The sequence below is a fragment of the Anabas testudineus genome, chromosome 1 (assembly GCF_900324465.2).
Source record: "Anabas testudineus chromosome 1, fAnaTes1.2, whole genome shotgun sequence".
In the NCBI taxonomy this organism is placed as follows: Eukaryota; Metazoa; Chordata; class Actinopteri; order Anabantiformes; family Anabantidae; genus Anabas; species Anabas testudineus.
Genome location: NC_046610.1, coordinates 26,350,909 through 26,369,950, shown reverse-complemented (window position 1 = coordinate 26,369,950; position 19,042 = coordinate 26,350,909). Strand labels below are relative to the sequence as shown.

Genomic DNA, 19,042 nt, shown 5'->3' with positions numbered 1-19,042 from the left:
GCCTTTTCCCTGTCTCAGATTATCTCCACAGCAGTGATGACCTACACCAAACACTTTGATCAACACGGCCGTATCAAGGAGATCCAGTATGAGATCTTCAGATCTCTGATGTACTGGATCACCATCCAGTATGACAACATGGGCCGAGTCATCAAACGTGAGATCAAGATTGGACCGTTTGCCAATACAACCAAATATGATTATGAGTATGACGTTGATGGGCAGCTGCAGACAGTCTCACTTAATGAGAAGATGATGTGGAGGTAGGGTAATAGCATTAAACTTGAAAAAGTAATAATCTTGCCAAATATTAATCAAGTACTTTTTCTGATACTGCTGTACACAAACAGGAAAGAGCGTAGCACTCCATGTAGCACTCCAATTGAAAGAAAAGTGGAGGCCCCCAAGTTGAGACAAAACACATAGTTTTAGTTACTATTATAAAATAACAATTACATTAAAAATACAATATACACATGTCACCAAAATTGTAAATCAGAAATATCTAGATTCTTTAGGGCTAAGCTAAAGCATGGAGCGATAAGTACAACCCCCCCATAAGAAATCCACAGCTAACTACAGGTTGACAAGTCAAGAATTTATAATAGGAATTTAAGTTAATTAATGGTGTAGCTAATCCTGGATGAATAGGACTGTGGCAGCAGAGTAAATGTAAGGATCAATATTATTCTATTTGATACTGATCCTGTAAAATGTGCCTGCATTGGCCATGGTATCAATATTTAGGAAGAGCTTGGGACATCTCTAATAGTATATTTCTGGCCTTTCAGGTATAATTATGATCTGAATGGTAACCTGCATTTACTGAACCCCGGTAACAGTGGACGTTTAACCCCTTTACGCTACGATCTGAGGGACAGAATCACTCGTCTGGGAGATGTTCAATATAGGCTGGATGAAGATGGTTTCCTGAGACAGAGAGGAGCTGAGATATTTGAATACAACTCCAAAGGTGGGAATAACTTTTTTGTCTTACTGTTTTGTTTTCCCAACATAGCAGTGTGAAGGCTTAGTAAGAACACACACAGCCAGTTCATCTGTGCATCTCAAGCTGTGCTAGAAACCTGGTTTGTAGATCATCAGTCAGTCACAATTATGGTCACATAATTATGATCCCTATGGCCTTTTTCTCTTTATTTTCTGACTCACTGCCCTTCTCATTACTGCCATGTGATTCTGAAATATTATTATCATAATTAGTATTGTCAACTTACATGAAGTTGGCAAATTAATGATGCAAATTACTGAATGCTATTTTTGTATTGTAGCAGTTAGCTTTAGTGTTAAACAAACATGGTGTTCTATGCCAAATTCCAAGCTTTACAGTACCAGGCAGTGAGCACAGGGTCCACTTAAGAATGTCTGGCCATCAAGTCACCCTCATAAAGTCTATTTTTGATTGTTTGCACAGAGACATTCAAACCAGTGGCCTGATGGAGGTCATTTTGTAGGGCTCTGGCAGTGCTTGTGCTCTTCCTCCTTGCAAAAAGGAGCAGGTACTGGTCCTGTTGGGGGGGGTCAAGGATCTTCTACAGCATTGTTCAGCTCTCTTAGAGTAACTGTCTTCCCCCCGGAATCCTCCATGATCTTGAGGCTGTGCTAGGATGCTAGGAGACAATGACAAACCTTCTGGCAATGAAACACATCCTCCTGCCATCTTGGAGGAGTTGAAATGCCTCTGTAAACTCTATAGGGTCCAGGTATCACCTCATGCTACTAGTTAGGACACTAACTATAACCAAATGCAAAATTACAACAACAAACAGTCAGAGAAGATAATTAGAGAAAAAATGTCAGTGGCCTCCACCTGTAAAGCCATGCCCGTTTCAGAGGTAGTCTCATTGTTGCCCCTCTATGATTCTGTTACTAATTTCATTCATTCACCAAAGCAACTGAAACTGATTAACATCCTCCTCTGCTACATAATTGACCAGATCAATATGTCAGAAGTTTAACTTACGTGACTCTGTTTGAATAGGGTTCTTTTAATATATACTTTAAAATCTAACTTGTTATCTTGTCACACTGCACATCCTTATTTTCCCTTTTTGTCATCTGTAATCCAGGTCTTCTAGTTCGTGTCTACAGTAAAGCAGCAAGCTGGACAATCCAGTACCGTTACGATGGCCTGGGTCGGCGTGTGGCATCTAGAAACAGTCTGGGCCAGCACCTTCAGTTTTTTTATGCTGACCTGAACTATCCCACAAGGATCACTCATGTCTACAACCACTCCAGCTCTGAGATAACATCCTTTTACTATGATCTGCAGGTAGCTGCACTGGAAGAGGAATATTACATCAAGTGATATTACTACTAGCATGCAGACCTTGGTCAAATTTAACAAAACATGGTGGTAAAATGAAGTGATGTCTTTTCCTAATCTTCCTCATTAGCTCCGGATAGAGTCAACCAAACTTAAATTTGAGGCAGTGTAACTTTCTCTGTTCTCATTTACAGCTGTTTATGAGTCACTTATAGATTGATTTCACTGGATTTCACTCTGATCTTTATATTTAAGATCAGCATTAGCATGTACAACTACTCAATTAGAGAGAATCGGGGATGGTTTTCCCTGTATGAGAGTATGCTTCTTTAAATGCTTCACAAGTTAAAGTACCTATTCATAAGAAGCTATCATTCTGATGTGTATTGTTGCACAGGGCCACGTGTTTGCTATGGAGATCAGCAGTGGAGAGGAGTTTTATATTGCCTGTGATAACACTGGGACCCCGCTGGCGGTTTTCAGCAACAATGGACTGTTGCTTAAACAGGTATGTAGGTAGGCTCGAACACTCCCAGGACCGTTGACAGCACAAGTGGTTAAGATTACAGTGGTGCAAAGAAAGCTTATGTTGCATGTTTTGTGTATCTGTTTGATTACAAAGTTTGTGTTGTTGTATCTTTGTGTGTGTAGGTGCAGTACACGGCATATGGTGAGGTTTACTATGATTCCAACCCTGACTTTGTCATAGTAATTGGTTTCCATGGAGGTCTGTATGATCCCCTTACACGACTTCTACATTTTGGAGACAGAGACTATGATATCCCTGCAGGAAGGTATGCAGTCAGTCATTTTTAGTCAAAGCATGTGAGTCTACATAACAGGGTGCTATGCCAGCTTTGTCATCTGACCAGTATGTTTTGGTATGAAGGTGGACCACTCCTGATATTAGCACATGGACACATGTTGGCAAAGATCCCCAGCCTTTCAATCTTTACATGTTCCGTGGCAACAACCCTATTAGCAAGATTCATCAAGTCAAGGAATATGTTTCAGGTAAGAAGAACACAAAGGAGGTAAACAGCACACTTTAGATATAGATGGTGCATCAGAAGAAGAAGACAGATTTAGCTTTTACTTTGTTTACTATTGTTCTATTGTTCTATTACTATTTCATAAAAACAAAAATTACATCTCTCTTTTTATGTAGATATCAATATCTGGTTGGTCACATTTGGCTTCCATCTCCACAACGCAATCCCAGGATTTCCTATTCCTAAGTTTGACCTGACACAGCCGTCACTGGAGATGAAAAAGAGCCAGCTGTGGGATGACCTGCCTGTACGTATTTTAAGTACTCTTGAATAGAATGGTAGAATTAATAACAAATTACTTAAAGGCAAAATCACCTGGTGTATTTACAGCAGAATGTACTATGTCATAATAAACTAATTCCTCACCATCATTATTACACTGGGCAGAAACACCTACACAACAAAGTAAATTTTATTAAATTCAAATGTGTAGTAGTAAGTGTATCAGTAGAGGTCCCCCAGCAGACTAACCTATATCAGCATAGCTAAGAGATGGTTCAGAGTCACCTGATCCATCTCTAACTATAAGCTTTATAAAAAAGGAAAGTTTTAAGTCTAGTCTTAAATGTAGAGAGGGTGTCTGCTTTCAGAGCCTGAACTGGGAGCTGGTTCCACAGGAGAGGGGCTTGGTAGCTAAATGCTCTTCCTCCCATTCTACATTTGGAAACTCTAGGAACCACAAGTAAACCTGCACCCTGAGAACGGAGAGTTCTGCTTGGAAAATATGGAACTATGAGGTCTTTAAGATAAGATGGAGCCTGATTAAGTGTTTTATTTGTGAGGAGAAGAATTTTAAATTCAATTCTGGATTTTACAGGGAGCCAGTGGAGAGAAGCTAACATAGGAGAAATATGATCTCTCTTACTAATTCCAGTCAGAACTCTGGCTGCAGCATTTTGGATTTGGATTGTTACAGTTATAATTATTACAGTCAACCTTAATCTAGTCCTTTCTTTCCCACAGTCTATCTCAGGTGTCCAGCAGGAGGTGACTCGTCAGTCTCGTGCATTCCTGTCCTTTGAGCGTATGCCAGAAATTCAGCTCAGTCGGCGTCATTCAGACCATGCCAAACCCTGGCTGTGGTTTGCTACTGTGAAGTCTTTGATTGGCAAAGGAGTGATGCTTGCTGTGATCCAAGGCCGCGTGGTGACCAATGCTCTCAACATTGCCAATGAGGACTGCATCAAAGTAGCTGCAGTCTTAAACAATGCCTTTTACCTTGAAGACCTTCATTTCACAGTGGAGGAACGAGACACACACTACTTTATTAAGACCAGCCTGCCTGAGAATGACCTCAGTGCACTGCGGCTCACCTCAGGCAGGAAATCACTGGAAAATGGTGTGAATGTCACAGTTTCACAATCTACAACCGTAATGAATGGTAGAACGCGGCGCTTTGCTGATGTGGAGCTGCAGTATGGCGCTCTAGCACTCCATGTGCGCTACGGGACAACACTAGATGAAGAAAAAGCACGAATCCTGGAGCATGCAAGACAGAGGGCACTGTCAAACGCCTGGGCCCGTGAACAGCAGCGGGTCAGAGATGGCGAGGAAGGAGTTCGGCTGTGGACAGAGGGAGAGAAGAGGCAACTCCTAAGCAGCGGGAAGGTTTTGGGTTATGATGGCTACTATGTTTTGTCCATAGAGCAGTACCCGGAGCTAGCAGACAGCGCTAACAACATCCAGTTCCTACGTCAGAGTGAGATAGGTAGGAGGTAACACTACATGAACAGAATGGCCAAATTATTACCTCCCTGTGGGTGTCAAAGACTAACATAATGTTAAGTTTTAACACTAAATGGATGTCACAGACTGAACTGTTTAGAGATTCAAAAATATCCACAGATAAGACCCCATGTTTGCAAATGTGTTTTCTTCAGAGGATGGTACAGTAGGATTTATGGACTGAAAAAAGATGTAGTCATCATTCCAACACACCTGACCCAAAACATTCTCTAACCACCATTGTTTGGGTTTAAAACAGTCTGTATGAGCTTGCAAAAGATTGTTTTCACCGGTACCTTTTCTCTCTTCTGTCTCTCCTCTCTTTCTTTCGCCTTGCCATCTGCCTTCAAACAGCTCACAAGCATGCCCCTCTCCCTCTCTCTGGTAGGCAGGGCTAACCTGAGTGTTGTCTTCATGAGCTCTCTAGCTGTGAAACAGTGGGATGTACAGACTTATTCAAATAGCCAAGTGAGCATTTCATCAGCCATCACAACTTGGTGAGCCCACAAGCATTAACTCTCAGCGCTGTCGACAAAGCAAATGTGGATAATGAACAATCCGGATGTGACCGTTGCTCTGGATTCTAAATCTCTGTTGTGTCTATGGCTCAAGCCATTAAACACAACTGTTGTAGAAATATTGTGGACTCTCTGATAGAGGTAGACAAAAAAGGACTACACTTTCTTTGAAGGTAAAAAAAGACAGATTTTGTGTTTGGATTTTTTTTTGTGTGTTTGTTTTTTATATAAACTTGCATTTGCTTCAGACAAAAAGGGGATATAAAATAAAAAAAAAGTGTTTACATACTATATACCACTATTACTACACAACCACCACCAGAATGGACCGTGATCTGAACTCAGCAAAACCCGACACTTTGAGTTGAATTTTTGAATTTCGAGTTAAATTGTGTTTTTGACATCTGTGATCTATTGGGTGAGGAAACCATTCCTCCTCATCCCTTGTGCATTTACAAGGACTATAAAATCATATGACTACAAACAACAGCAGAGTGGAAGGAAGCAGGACAACAGGACTACATCTGTGCCATCGGTTGTTTCCGATACTATGTGGATGAACTCATTGTGGACGAGTGAGTTTACACATACACTGGTCTGCTGTCAGACCAGGAGTCTGCTGTCAGACCAGGAGTCCTTCACTTCTGCAAAATGTGACTCAGCCTCAAAATGCCTAGATCTTGTGCTGCTTTGGGTCAAAGGTAATAGTATTGCTTGCAATAGAATCATGTTGTCCTGGCTTTTTTAGGGTGGGTGGGTGGCTTGGGGGGTTGCTGTGGGATGTTTCTGTGAGTAGTAACTATGTGTTGCTTCTCTCCTTATGTTTTGCTTGTTTCTCTTTAAAGGGACAATGCATCACCATCAGTAACATTAATGAGTAACAGTAACAGATCAAAAATCGATATGGATGTTTTCTCATTGATTGTGGGTCTCTCATAGAAGAGTTTTCTTTGTGTGTATGTGTGTTTACAAAGATGGGAAGGTTTAAACATTTTAAAGGAAAGAACATGAACTTTAAACACAGAATTAACATCATATGCTACCAGTCTTTTTCAGAGACAATTAAGTCAAGCTGACAATGTTTTAAAGGTTTCTTTTTTATTTTGAAGGTTGAGAAATTCCACTTATCCATACATCAATATTAGTCTCAGAGAAAGTAATTTATGTACAGTGTTTCTACAGTAAAGAATAAAAATCTTTGAAACTGTTGCAGTTTATTTCTTTTATGTTTTTGCAGCTGAACCGTTTGTGTCTGTACTTCGCTCTCTAAGATAAACATTTAAAGATAAATCGTGTGAGGTGACCTCCACATATCATCAGAACATCATCAGTAGAATAATTCAATTTAATTTATTTTTATAGTGACAAAACATTTGGAAACACAATCTAATAATCTAATAATCTAATAAATGACTAACCTTGTAAAAATCTTTGTTATTCTGTTAGTTGAAATTATGAAGCACCTAGTCTTAAAAAATAGCCCTGAAGGTCCTTTTATGTGGCCAGTCCTCCTGCCCCTCAGTGTTCACTGCATGATGCGTTAACTTTAAAGTTGTGCCTGTGCCTTCAGCTACTTCTACTGCCTTCTGCCTATAAATCTCATGATCTCTTGATAATGAAACACCGAAAAAAAACAAAACAAATGTTTCTTATTCTACAAAAAATTCTAAATGAAATGTGTGATTATGTTTATTATTTAGTTTAATGTAAGATCTGCTGGAGGATATCCAAGCGCCTTCACAAGTCCTTGCAATGTGTTGTTTTCTTGTTATTTACTAACAAATTCATTTTAAAACAAATTAGAAATGAAACTTGTGAAACAGGCCCAAATGTTTTACCATGCTTTTTATACCTACATTAGGCAGTCTTAGTTGATTTTTATCCTTCTGACAGCAGTCATCTGGTTCTTGTGACAGATTTTAGCTCTAAAGAAAAGTCGTTGCAAAGCAATTATGTAACCACCAGTACAGTGGTTACAATCTGTATGAAGACTTCTAGTCAGGATTTAGAATAAATCACAGTCCAGAAGAAGTCACTAACCATCTCTCAGCTTCAGACATGTTGGAGGTTGTTTTATGTGGTCCTAAAAACCTCAGACATGCTATTCAATTAAATTAATTAACATATGTGTAGTAAAAGTTATATTTATAAAATAATAATATCTGACTTGCTTTATAAATTGTGACCCAATAGTTATGAGTACCAGCATATTTCCAGCCTTTCACCAATTGTTCAATCTGATTACGATCACGTCTCAGTATTAGAGTCATTTAGTGTCTCACTAAATCAAACTTATAGAGACACCAAGGACAGTAAAATTTAGAAGCTGGTTTTAATTAACTAGCAGATTTTTGTATTCTTAAGGGCAAGAAAACACATTTAACAAACAATGTTAACTGTTCGTCTTAACTATAACAAGGACAAATATAATCAAATAAAAGAAGAATGAACACAGTGCTTGTGTGGTCCAACTGTTTTACTGACTTTAACTAAACCACCATCTGAAATGGTTAAAGGAATGGTTGTATGAAGACAAAGCATATCCCAGTCACCTATGTAGTCAATACACACATATGTTACATAATATTCTTGTAAAGCAAGAGAAAAAGGACATGAAAAAGGTTTTATGTGTTATGAGTGACAATAACAGGACAATGTACTGGCTTTTTTCTAGCATCCATGCTTTTCACCCATTACATACTGTAGTCAGGCATTCTAAAATACACTAAAACATTCTGACCAAACAAATGCAACTGCTGTAAAATGAACTTTAAAACAATTGGAAAAAAAATTAAGAACATGATGCACATGCAGTAACTACGTGCCAGTAACCATGAAATTATGTTTGTATTTGTTAACAGACATTTAGGCTGACAGAAACAAGGAGAAACTCCCAGTAACAACAACAGAAAAAAACCTGATACAATGGGCAGCTTCCACTGTAAAAAGTCAAAAAACTAAGTACATATGAGCAGTAGTATTATACATTTACAAGAGTAAAAAAAAAAATATTTCAGATCCCCTTTTCACACAGTCAAGATCTGCTTCACAACACAAAAAAATCAGATCATACACTCAAGACAAGTGTTCAAAATCCTTGCATATTCCTGATCCCAATGGTAATACAAAAGAATAACCCATGACAGCAGCATAGAAAGAATAGAATAGAAATTTTCTTGGATGAAGCAGAGGGTAAGAAGGCATAAAGACAAGAGGCATCAAAGTCCCTTTCAGTCTTGACTTCCTTTGTCACTTTGCCTCGTTCAGTGGCTCTCCAAGGCGAGCTCTATGCATTTTCACTTGGTTGCGCTGTTCAGTATTCCAGGGTGGTTAATGGAATTAAAATCAATGACAATCTTAGTCCTCTTGGGCGTAAACTGCCTGTCATAGCACAGAGGAAAAACAAAACACACATGTAAGTCAAACATGAGGACACACAAGATATTAAAATATGTAATAAAAAAACCTACATAGAAATGAAAGCATTGGGGTCTCAAACATCGCTAACTTTTATAGCAGGTTGTCCAGTGTGTATCCACACTGCAGGGGCCGGCCGAGTCCCCAGCCCCACCACCAATGCCAAATATGCCAAATTCTACATGGAAATTATTCACTGATTCACTTAAAAAGGTGTCCAGAAGCAGAATACTAATGGGCACTGCAGGAGTCATTTGTATAATACAGATGATGCCAGTGTGTCACCATCACCAGTAGGTGTCACTCTCTGACTAATTCTCTTGTTCAGTCACAATATAAGTAAAAACCTTTACTCAAGTGGCAGGTGTTTGATCAAGGCAGCAGTTTTCCATCACTCTACTAGACTTCCCAACGCTGCACCAAATAAATAAAGGCTCTGTTTTCTGGAGAAATTGTTTGACTTATGCAATAGCTATGGTCTGCTGCAGCTTGTAAAGTGTGAGCAATATATTTGCTGCTCTTAGTCATATCTTCTATTGATACCAAAGCCATTATTTTAATTTATTCTTGTACTGTTGATTGATTAATTTTAACATACATAAGTTCCCTACGGTAGTAAAAGTAGTTAACATTTTTTTTGTTGTTTATGTTTTGTGAAAACCAGTCCTTGTATGGCCCATTCAAAATTTGAGCTTTAAGGAACATTTTGTTGAGTGTCAGGGACACTGCCCACAGCAAACCCTGTAGAAACCATAACAAACCCCTTTTGGTTTTCCTTGCTACAGCAGACTCACTCTAAAAACAGCAAAGCGATAGCAGCAGAGCTCCCTGCACAGACAGCGCTCACTTCTTTAGATGTATGGATGAACAAAGAAGTCTCTCTTTGTCTTGATCTGAAAAAACTGTATAGATTTGGTTTTGATGGAGTGGTCATGGACATGGTGTGTGCATGCATGCATGCGTGCGTGTGTGTGTGCGTGTCCGTCTGTCTGTCTGTGCGTGTCCGTCTGTCGTCTGTCTGTCTGTCTGTCTGTCTGCGTGCGTGCGTGCGTGCGTGCCTGTCTGTCTGTCTGTCTGTCTGTGCGCGTCTGTCTGTGCGTCTGTCTGTCTGTCTGCGTGCCTGTCTGTCTCTCTGCGTGCCTGTCTGTCTGTCTGTCTGTGTGTGTCTGTGTGTGTGTGTGTGTGTGTGTGTGTGTGTGTGTGTGTGTGTGTGTGTGTGTGTGTGTGAAGCTCCAACTTGTTTGTTGCGGCTGGATTCACTTCAAGACTAAAGCTAAAAGATTGACTGATTCTGGTTGTGGACTTAAACCAGAGTGTTTGAAGTTGCAGGACATTTTCAGGTTACTTACACAGCAACACTGTCAGGATATCCTAGAGACAATGTGTGAAACTTTTCAAACTATTTTTATAGCAGAGGATTGGCTAGTGGTAAAGTAGTATGTTTATCTGTCACTAGTATAACCGTGTCTTCTGCTACCACCTACTACCTGCACATGTTTTTAAACTTGCAGCCTACTATGATCTACATGGTTTTGCAGCATGAAAATGTACAGCACATTTTGGGGACATCCGGGACCTGATGTTCAAGCCCCAGATGGAGCATAGTATGGCTTCTTTAATAACAATTACCTAGGGAGAATTTGTTTTTTCATCAGAGACTGGGTTATGCTTCTCTTTTACATAAGCCTTTTAGGTGTTTTTGAGATTTTTATGTTCTCCCACTGCAGTATATTCAAAGTAACTAATACCAGAAAATATGAAAGGAAAACTAGATAAATGATGTATTTTTACTGACCTGCACTGTATACCTGCCATGTTGAGCAGTGTTCTAGAAGCAGTCATCTCTAGCGTATCGTGGTACTTGTCAGAAAGATAGACCACTTCCTTAATACCTGGGCAGAGGGAGGGATAATAAGGCAGGAGTACAAAGTAAAGCATTATACACATTTCAAAAAATTCACTTCTTATCTGGTTAAGTAATTGAAAGCAGGAAGAGAAAGAACAAGGTGAAAACAAAAACAGAATTTTACTGCTGTTTTTGCATTAAGTGTTGTAAGTGGAAGCAACATCATTCAATAATTACTTGTTAGATTACATGCTGTGGTTGGAGCTCATTGCTAAAGATGAATGGGCAATACCAGTGATACCAGTGGAAACATGCAAAAAGCTGTTTGATTGCTGTAATAGCCAATAAAGGCTTTTCTATTTTTTCCACATTGATGCCTCTTCACTTCTGAAAACTGTGTCATTTCCAGTCAAACAAAACTTGCTGGTTGAATAAAAATAACTAAGTGAGAATTTGCCAGGAATGAATAATTCCAGGCTTAACTGTCTCTCTGTGTGTGTGTGTGTGTGTGTGTGTGTGTATAAAAAATTCCCCACTCGCTCCTTCTTTGGGAGGAGCCCCTAGTGTTCCTATCACCACTGGTACCACTTGTGCCTTCACCTTCCACATTTTTTCCAGCTCTTCTTTCTGGTGCTTCTCGATCTTCTCGTGCTCCTTCTTCCCGATGTTGCTATCACTTGGGATTGCTACATCTGTCACTACAGCCTTCAGACTAAATCATTGCAGTGGTATCAATCTGAACATGTAACTCTCAGTAACTCAACTGTTTCTCAAATTATAGAACCATGATGTTAAAGCAGTGTGGACAGCTGTCCTGCACTGTGTTCCAGTTCCCGGGGACAATGAACAACTGTTTTATGTAATTATTATGGTTATTATATAGCAAGGAATTTAGTTAATGTCATCACAGATCACACAGAAGGTCTTATTGAGGTATTAACTTAAGCTGCAAACACTAAGTAGAACAAATATAAGCATACCTTTCACAAGTTATTACAACTTAAACAATATTACAATATTAAATGCAACAAAAGTTTTAGTAAACATTACAAATAGATAAGAAGTGAATAGACTGGAGCTTGTGTGTTGTCAACACCCACCTGCTTGGATGATGAGCTTGGCACACTCGTTGCAGGGGAACAAAGCCACATACATGATGCAGCCTTTCACATCAGCGCTATTCTTGTTCATAATGGCATTTAGCTCTGCATGGCACACTGTGGGGAAGAATATTCACATGGCTGTGATGTTGTGTACATACGCACACACAGAAAGCAGAATAGGCATACAGCAACATATTAAACAGTGTGCAGGCAGAGATACATGAAAATGTCCTTTATAAATCACAATCAACTTAAGAATGTGAGCACTTTGGTGAGTCTCTTATACCACGATAAATAAATAATCACCATAATAAATAATCAATAGAAAATTCTCATAAATGCTGAAACATAAGGACCAACACAATGTTAGGTTTGTGGTCATAATGTTATGTGTGTAAACTCTGGGACTTGGTCAGGAAAACAGCTCTAAATGAAAATAACCAGCTTTAAATTAAATAGTGGACATGGATGTGGAGAAATTGCACTTAGTACAACCAAGTACAATAGCAGTGCTCTGATCTTGTATTTTCAATAAACTATTGAAATCTGAAAGTTTCTCTTTACTGACTTTTGACCAGGTGCTCAACAGTTAAATAATAGTAAATATCAATCACAGATGTGAATGGTTATGACTTGGATTGGCTTCTATTTTTCACAGGTAAAAGGTGCTAACTGAATAGACATAATAGGCCTGCAAGCAGCAATTAAAATGAGGCCCTAGGGGAGATTATTTGGAAGTTGAGTAATCACAACTGGAATTTACAGATCACATTACCCAAAAATCTAGTGACTCTAATCTCGATAAAAATAGAATGCAATGACATGCAAATCTCATAAACCTATATATTTTATTCACAATAGAACATATAAAACATATAAAATGTTTAAACTGCTAAAATATTTATTTTTAATCAAAAAATAAGGTTATCTTGAAAATGACAAAGTTGGGACAGGCTTTGTTACCATTGTAACTCTGGGAGAGGAAACTGAGGTATAGACCATATTTGCCCTCTGTAATTATGGAAAACGTCTGTTCCCTCCTCAATAAGATCGATGAGCTTATGCACTGACCCGGCTTCAGCAGGATTTTAGTGAGTGTAGCCTCTTGAACAAACTGACACCGGACTCAGTGGTTGCCCTGGATGGATTTAGACTCGAGCAGGTGGACATGGGATGCAAAGAGTGGTAAGCAAAAAGGTGGGTGACTAACAGAGTTTGTTAACGAGAGATGGTGCAACCCAGCACACGTCTCTCTTAAGGAACAACTCTGCACAAAGGACATTAGGTTACTCGCTGTCGGCATACAGCCTTATTACATACCGAGGGAGTTTTCGCATGTTGTTGTGTTTAGTGTATGCTACCCCTCTCTCAGCTGATGCAACAGCTGTGTGTGAGCTACTGCATGACACAGTGACTCGAGCTTTAAGTCCTTCTGAACAAAAAAAAAAGGCATTCAGCGTGAACTCCAATGTCCAATGAATTTAATCTGTTTTTCCAACAGATTTAATTCCAGCTCTACTCCATCTCAGCCTTTTTGGCTGTGTGACTCAGCCATTTTTGGCTGTGTGTCTGAGGGAAATGAGCTGGAATACAGGTCAACCATCATGGACGTTGCGGATTGGTGCAAATGCAACCACCTGTGCATAAACACCAGTTAAACAAAGAGATGGTGAAAGACTTCAAAAGAAAGTTACTACCTCATGCACCAGTAAACATCTGGAGGTCAGACATAGAGATGGTGGTTAGCTTTCAGGGTGTTCACCTAAATAATAAACTGGACTGGTCCACACTGATGCCCTATACAAGAAGAGCCAAAGTTGCCTCTATCTTCTGAGGAGATTGTGGTCCTTTGGCGTATGCAGGCTTCTGCTAAGGGGATTTTATGACTCTGTTGGGGTGCAGGCAGCACCCTCTGGGACAGGAATAGACTGAACAAGCTGGTCAGGATGGCCAGCTATCTCCTAGGCTGCCTATTAGACTGTTGTGAAGGAGGTGGTTGAGAGGAGGATGTTAGCTAAGCTAGTTGACATCCATTATGGACAATATCTCTCACCTGCTGCATCAGACAGTGGAGGCTTTGTGCAGCTCCTTCGGTAGCAGACTGATACACCCTCAGATCTGTGGTAAAACTCCTTTCTACACTTTCATTTTCACTGCTCTAAGACTGTTTAACTCAACAGGTTAACTGTATTCTTCTGGTCATACTGTTCCAAGTGAAATATCACTACACAATTCTTAAAGTATTTTGTAAACATAACAATACAGATATTCATAATACATTTACTTTCTTACTTAACAGATACAGCAGTTGTTTCATTAAAGGAGAAACTGTGTTTATGGAATGATTTAAACTAAAGCAGAGTTATCATACCCCTACTGGAAGTATGCCAGGATTCAAACCACATAGAGGGAAGCAATCTTACCACTACACTATCCAGCCACTATCCCTGCTAATTGGTGATAAAACTCAACCAGTCTTGTATTGTTACGATTAACCAATTAAATTCAGTTTTCTTGGTATAGCACCAAATCACAACAGAAGTCATCTCAAGGCACCAGACCCCAATCTTACTGGAACCTTATTCAGGAATTCCTACGTACAAGCAGTCTATAGTAGCATTTCGCCTCCAGCTTCTCAAACAGTGCGTTTCTACAGGAGACTAAATCTGTGACTATAATAGTTTATGATCAACAGTGTTTTGAGTACAAATAATTTCAGTTTTTGTGCAAAACTAGCAAACATATTGGAGTATGGCAGCTTTTAAGAGGGGAACACCTTCTCACCAATCTGGTGGCTTTTCTGAGTAAAAGGGGCCATTATGACCACTGACAGGTAAAGTGAATAACACTGACCATATCTTCATCATGGCACCCGTTAGTGGACAGCATACACTTTAACAAGTGAACTGCAGACTTTAGCCAGACATGCAAACATAAAATAGGCCCCAAGTGGAGACACTGTGCTTCAGATAAAGTCAAGCAACAGCAGTGAAAGAGCAGGGCCCATTGCAAAGCGCATTTGTCCAATGAAAAGAGGGCTCCTAGCAAGTTGCTTAAAATTTATCAAAAGAATCACATTGCTGAAAAACGATGATGATTGATAAAGGACACAAATGTTTTACTGTAATAAAAACGTGAGTCTGTGTGCATTCTCACCATAAGGGTATTTAGTGTCAAGTCTATTGTCAGCAGACCGAGACCACGGCAGCAGGTCATCATTGCAGCCATTGGGCATACCATTGTAACCAATGCCAACTATCTTATTCTCCTGGTTTACTATACATGCCCCGACCTGCAGAGGAGAGACAGTTTAGTCTTTTGTTTTTTTTTATGTCAAACAGTCAAGTATATCATGAACAAGCCAAAAATAAACATTCTTCCACTGTCTTTTAAACCACTGTCCTGATCGGTGGCTAACCACAAAATGTTATTGTGGAGCTCTACAAAGAGCTTCTTTGACTTCATGGTTTGTTTTTTTTCCTGACAAGCAGTGTAAATTGTTGGATCTTACATACCAAGGCCTGCGTCTTTATAAACTATATCCAAACAGTTTATGATTTCAGGTTTCAGTTTTTGACGTTTTCATTTATGTGCAAAATGTTTTAAAATATGTTTTAGTGTTATTTTTTAATTAAAAGGTTATGGTGTGTAGAGTGACAGTTTTTCTACCATTTTACAGTAATTTAAAATGTGTAATTAGTGTCTAAATACTTTCTGATGACTTTGACTATTGCCATCTCTTTGTATACATAATGTACCAAATAGAGTAAATCTGCTTTAAATATTCTTGCAAAGCAAGTCAGCTCCCTTACCTGAGGACACATGCAGTTGCTGATTTATTTTCCAGTTGTACAGTATTAATTAGGTGCCTTCTTTGTTAAATTAAACATTTTGTAAAAAATGAATTGCTTTATGTCATTAAGTGTCTATTGTTACAGCCTTGACGAACATACAAACACATATACACACACCTGTGAACTTGGGTCTTTGCTTCTTTGGGCTGATAGAAAGGCAACAGCCATAAAGTACTCTGGCCATTCCAGGTAGTCTTCTCTCTTCTTAGTCATGCTTCTACAGAGACCCACACAAAACACAGATGGCTTAAAGTTTGCAGTGAAAAAAAGAAAACACTATATATCTCTGCACCTTGGCACCTGCTCCTCATGAGCAAACTGCTCCAGTTGTCTCAGGTTTGAAGGGTGCCTTTTCCAGCCTCAGGACTCAGAAGGCCACATCAGAATAGTTCAATGTTTGTTCTTAGCCATTATTGGGTGTTTCTAGCTGTGTTTTGGGTTATTATCCTGTTAAACAACTATGACCTGTGACAAAAACCAAGTTTTCTGACACTGGGCAGCACGTCCTGAGATTTCATTGTACCCTGTTCAGACTTAAGAAACCCTGTACCAGATGGAGCAACGCACGCCTGAAACATAACCGAGCCTCCTCTGTGTTTCACAGTAGGTGCAGTGTTCTCAACTGGTAAAAGGGGGCCTGCCCTCGCCAGGTTGGAGGAGAAGATTCCTGCCTCAAGTGGAGGAGTTTAAGTATCTCGCGGTCTTGTTCACGAGTGAGGGAAGAATGAGTGTGACACTGACAGACAGAATGGTGCACCTGCTGCAGTAATGCGGTCGACGTATGGGTCTGTCGTGCTGATGAGCTAAATATTTTACTTCTTAAACATGTAGTTTGCCAAAGAACACCTTAAGACTCCACAATGCTACTGGAAAAAAATATTTGTGCATTGATTAAACTAACTTTGAACTGTCTGCAACTGTATGCATTGAGAAAAATATAAAGTATGGCAGAGGGAGTATTGTGATTTGGGGCTGATTAACTGCCTTTGGAGCTTGCCATCATGGAGAGGTGAATGAATTCCTAAGCTTATCATGGTATCTTAAAGGATATTGTCAGGGTGTCCATCTGCAGACTAGAGCTCAAAGACGTTGTGTGATGCAGCAGAATAATGACCCTAAACCTAAACATCAAAATATATCGACAACAGAAAGGGACACAAAATCAGTTTTTTGCACAGGTCCAGTCAGAGCCCAGACGTCAACCCAATAAAGATGCTTTTTAATGTCCTGAAGCAGTTATATAAGGAATAGCATTGAAAAATTCCTTCTGGGTGTTGTACAGATCTAATCCAAAGCTGCTTTTAAAAAAAAAAAAAAAGTTCCACTCCTTTATTTCCCACCATTATTCTGTATGTTTGATGGATGTGTCTAATAATGTTGTTTTTGTTGATATTTCCGATTTTGGTAAAGATCAAATCATATTTCATGACAACTGATGCCAAAAATAAGAAAACTCATGTCACACCGCTCTTCAGATCTTTGCACTGGCTTCCTGTGGCTGCAAGGATCAAGTTCAAAGCTCTGTCTCTTGCCTACAGAGTGGTCAACTCCACAGCTCCATCTTATCTCAATTCAATCACTCAGGTCTACATCCCCTCCCGTCCACTGCGCTCAACCAGAGAAGGTCGTCTGGTGGTACCAGCACCACACAGTCGACACCAAGGAAAACTGTTCAGCTCAGTGATCCCACGATGGTGGAATGAGCTGCCAAACTCTGCACGCTCAGCCGCCTCACATGCAATATTTAAAAAAACTGCTGAAAACAGAAACTCTTCCGCATCTTCCTTTGCACTTAAAAAAAAAAATAAATAAATAAAATTCTACCCTTTCTTTCTCACATCTCTTGAAACAGTAACACTTTTTCGATAGCACTTTGCTTTGATGTTGTTTCTTCCTTTAGATTTTGTTTGCTTGCCTTGTTCCTCACTTGTAAGTCGCTTTGGATAAAAGCGTCTGCTAAATGACTAAATGTAAATGTAAAACTGTAAATAGTGCTTGTGCTTGTTTTAGTTAGCATGGGTGGCTAACTAACTACAGTCAACTCCAACACACACGTGCAGCTTACCCGACAGTGAAGGAGATAGTTTACGCTCTATTTATCTCTTGTTAGTGTGAGTAGATGTTATTTATTCTACAAAAACACCATGAAACAGCCAACTATTAACTGAGGCTACGAATCGGACACCAACTTCGTCATAAAATTGGGAGTCAGTCAGAGAACCAGAAATAATTGCCTTCGTGCATAATGGTAAAGTCGCAAAATGAAATGTTCGACACAGTCTGGTGTTTCAACCACGTTAAGCTAAAATAACACTCGCCTTTTGAACAGAAAATTAATGACACGACGTCTGAAAAGTTGCAGCACGTCGACTGAAATGTTGCTAAATCAGCGTGCTCGCTCTGATCATAGTCTGACTTCAGTTATTCCTTCTACGTGGGTGTTTCGTTCTATCATTTCAAACTAAAATGTTACCAGCTTCTTACCCGTTTTGTTGACTAGGCCCCGGCAGCTGAATTTCATCCATTTTCAAATACTGTGAGATGTTTTCCGCGTTTTTCGCTACTGTGTCCGTTTGCTGAGTGAGAATCAGATGCGTCAGAAAACTTCCACATAATAGGAAATTACGTTACTACGGAGGTCCTTAAGGGTCATGACGGCGAAATGTTTCCCGAGGTACTGTTCGTGAGAGTAAATCGCGTAGCATTCACTAGATCTGCGCCGGCTGTGCTCACAGAGAGTGACTTCACCCTCAGCTGTGACTGCTGAGCAGCAAGTCTCACTGTAACTGAGGCGAGATGAACACAGTTAACGCAGGATAACCGCATAACTCCGGCACTGCTGAGGCTGATTGACTGTCACACTTCTTCTTTGGTAGTTTCTCTTGCTCTTACCGCCATCTATCTGTCACCAATCATATTACAGACTATTATTACATGGACCAAATGAACTCTTCACAATGCAGTCAGATTTTTATTTCCAATGTAAAACATACTGAACTGACTGCTTGAACTAAACTTTTTTATTAACTTAATGTAAATTTTGGCAATTTCAAGTTATTTCTACTTAATGTTATTATTATATTATATTTAGTTTTAGTTTTCAGATAACTAAAAGTAAGAATTTGTTATGTTCATCCTTGACAAATTGTGGATGTAGGGTTGGGGGACGGCTATTTCTGGAACCCGCTCGCTAATCTTTATTGGTGCAGTAATTCATGATGGCGACAATAATTTCAGCAGTGT

The 19,042-nt window shown here is 39.5% G+C and overlaps 2 protein-coding genes across 5 annotated transcripts in view; one reads left to right on the top strand and one right to left on the bottom strand.

The window, feature by feature from the left end:
* The window catches only part of tenm3 (teneurin transmembrane protein 3), a 114,475-nt gene extending 106,288 nt beyond the window's left edge, over positions 1 to 8,187 (top strand). For all 4 annotated transcript variants that reach the window (XM_026360886.1, XM_026360885.1, XM_026360884.1 and 1 more), the window contains 8 exons: positions 19 to 263; positions 792 to 973; positions 2,088 to 2,290; positions 2,682 to 2,792; positions 2,936 to 3,078; positions 3,174 to 3,298; positions 3,453 to 3,583; positions 4,300 to 8,187. In XM_026360886.1, coding sequence (XP_026216671.1) covers positions 19 to 263; positions 792 to 973; positions 2,088 to 2,290; positions 2,682 to 2,792; positions 2,936 to 3,078; positions 3,174 to 3,298; positions 3,453 to 3,583; positions 4,300 to 5,055 — 1,896 coding nt within the window. In that variant the 3' untranslated portion in view covers positions 5,056 to 8,187. The remainder of the gene's footprint in view (positions 1 to 18; positions 264 to 791; positions 974 to 2,087; positions 2,291 to 2,681; positions 2,793 to 2,935; positions 3,079 to 3,173; positions 3,299 to 3,452; positions 3,584 to 4,299) is intronic.
* On the bottom strand, positions 7,888 to 18,637 carry dctd (dCMP deaminase). Its single transcript, XM_026360888.1, has 6 exons — positions 18,284 to 18,637; positions 15,917 to 16,016; positions 15,102 to 15,237; positions 11,943 to 12,059; positions 10,792 to 10,888; positions 7,888 to 8,960 (listed from the first exon to the last, which is right to left on the bottom strand). Exons 1-6 carry the CDS (start codon positions 18,322 to 18,324, stop codon positions 8,876 to 8,878), a joined length of 576 nt encoding a protein of 191 aa, XP_026216673.1. The 5' UTR covers positions 18,325 to 18,637; the 3' UTR covers positions 7,888 to 8,875.
* Between the last annotated feature and the right edge of the window lie 405 nt (positions 18,638 to 19,042).

Coding starts and splice junctions, on each gene's coding strand:
- dctd (XM_026360888.1), bottom strand. CDS start 18,324: ATGGATGAAATTCAGCTGCCGGGGCCTAGTCAACAAAACGG. Junction 16,017..18,283: donor GGGCCTAGTCAACAAAACGG/GTAAGAAGCTGG, acceptor GGGTCTCTGTAG/AAGCATGACTAAGAAGAGAG. Junction 12,060..15,101: donor TGACACTAAATACCCTTATG/GTGAGAATGCAC, acceptor TCTTCCCCACAG/TGTGCCATGCAGAGCTAAAT.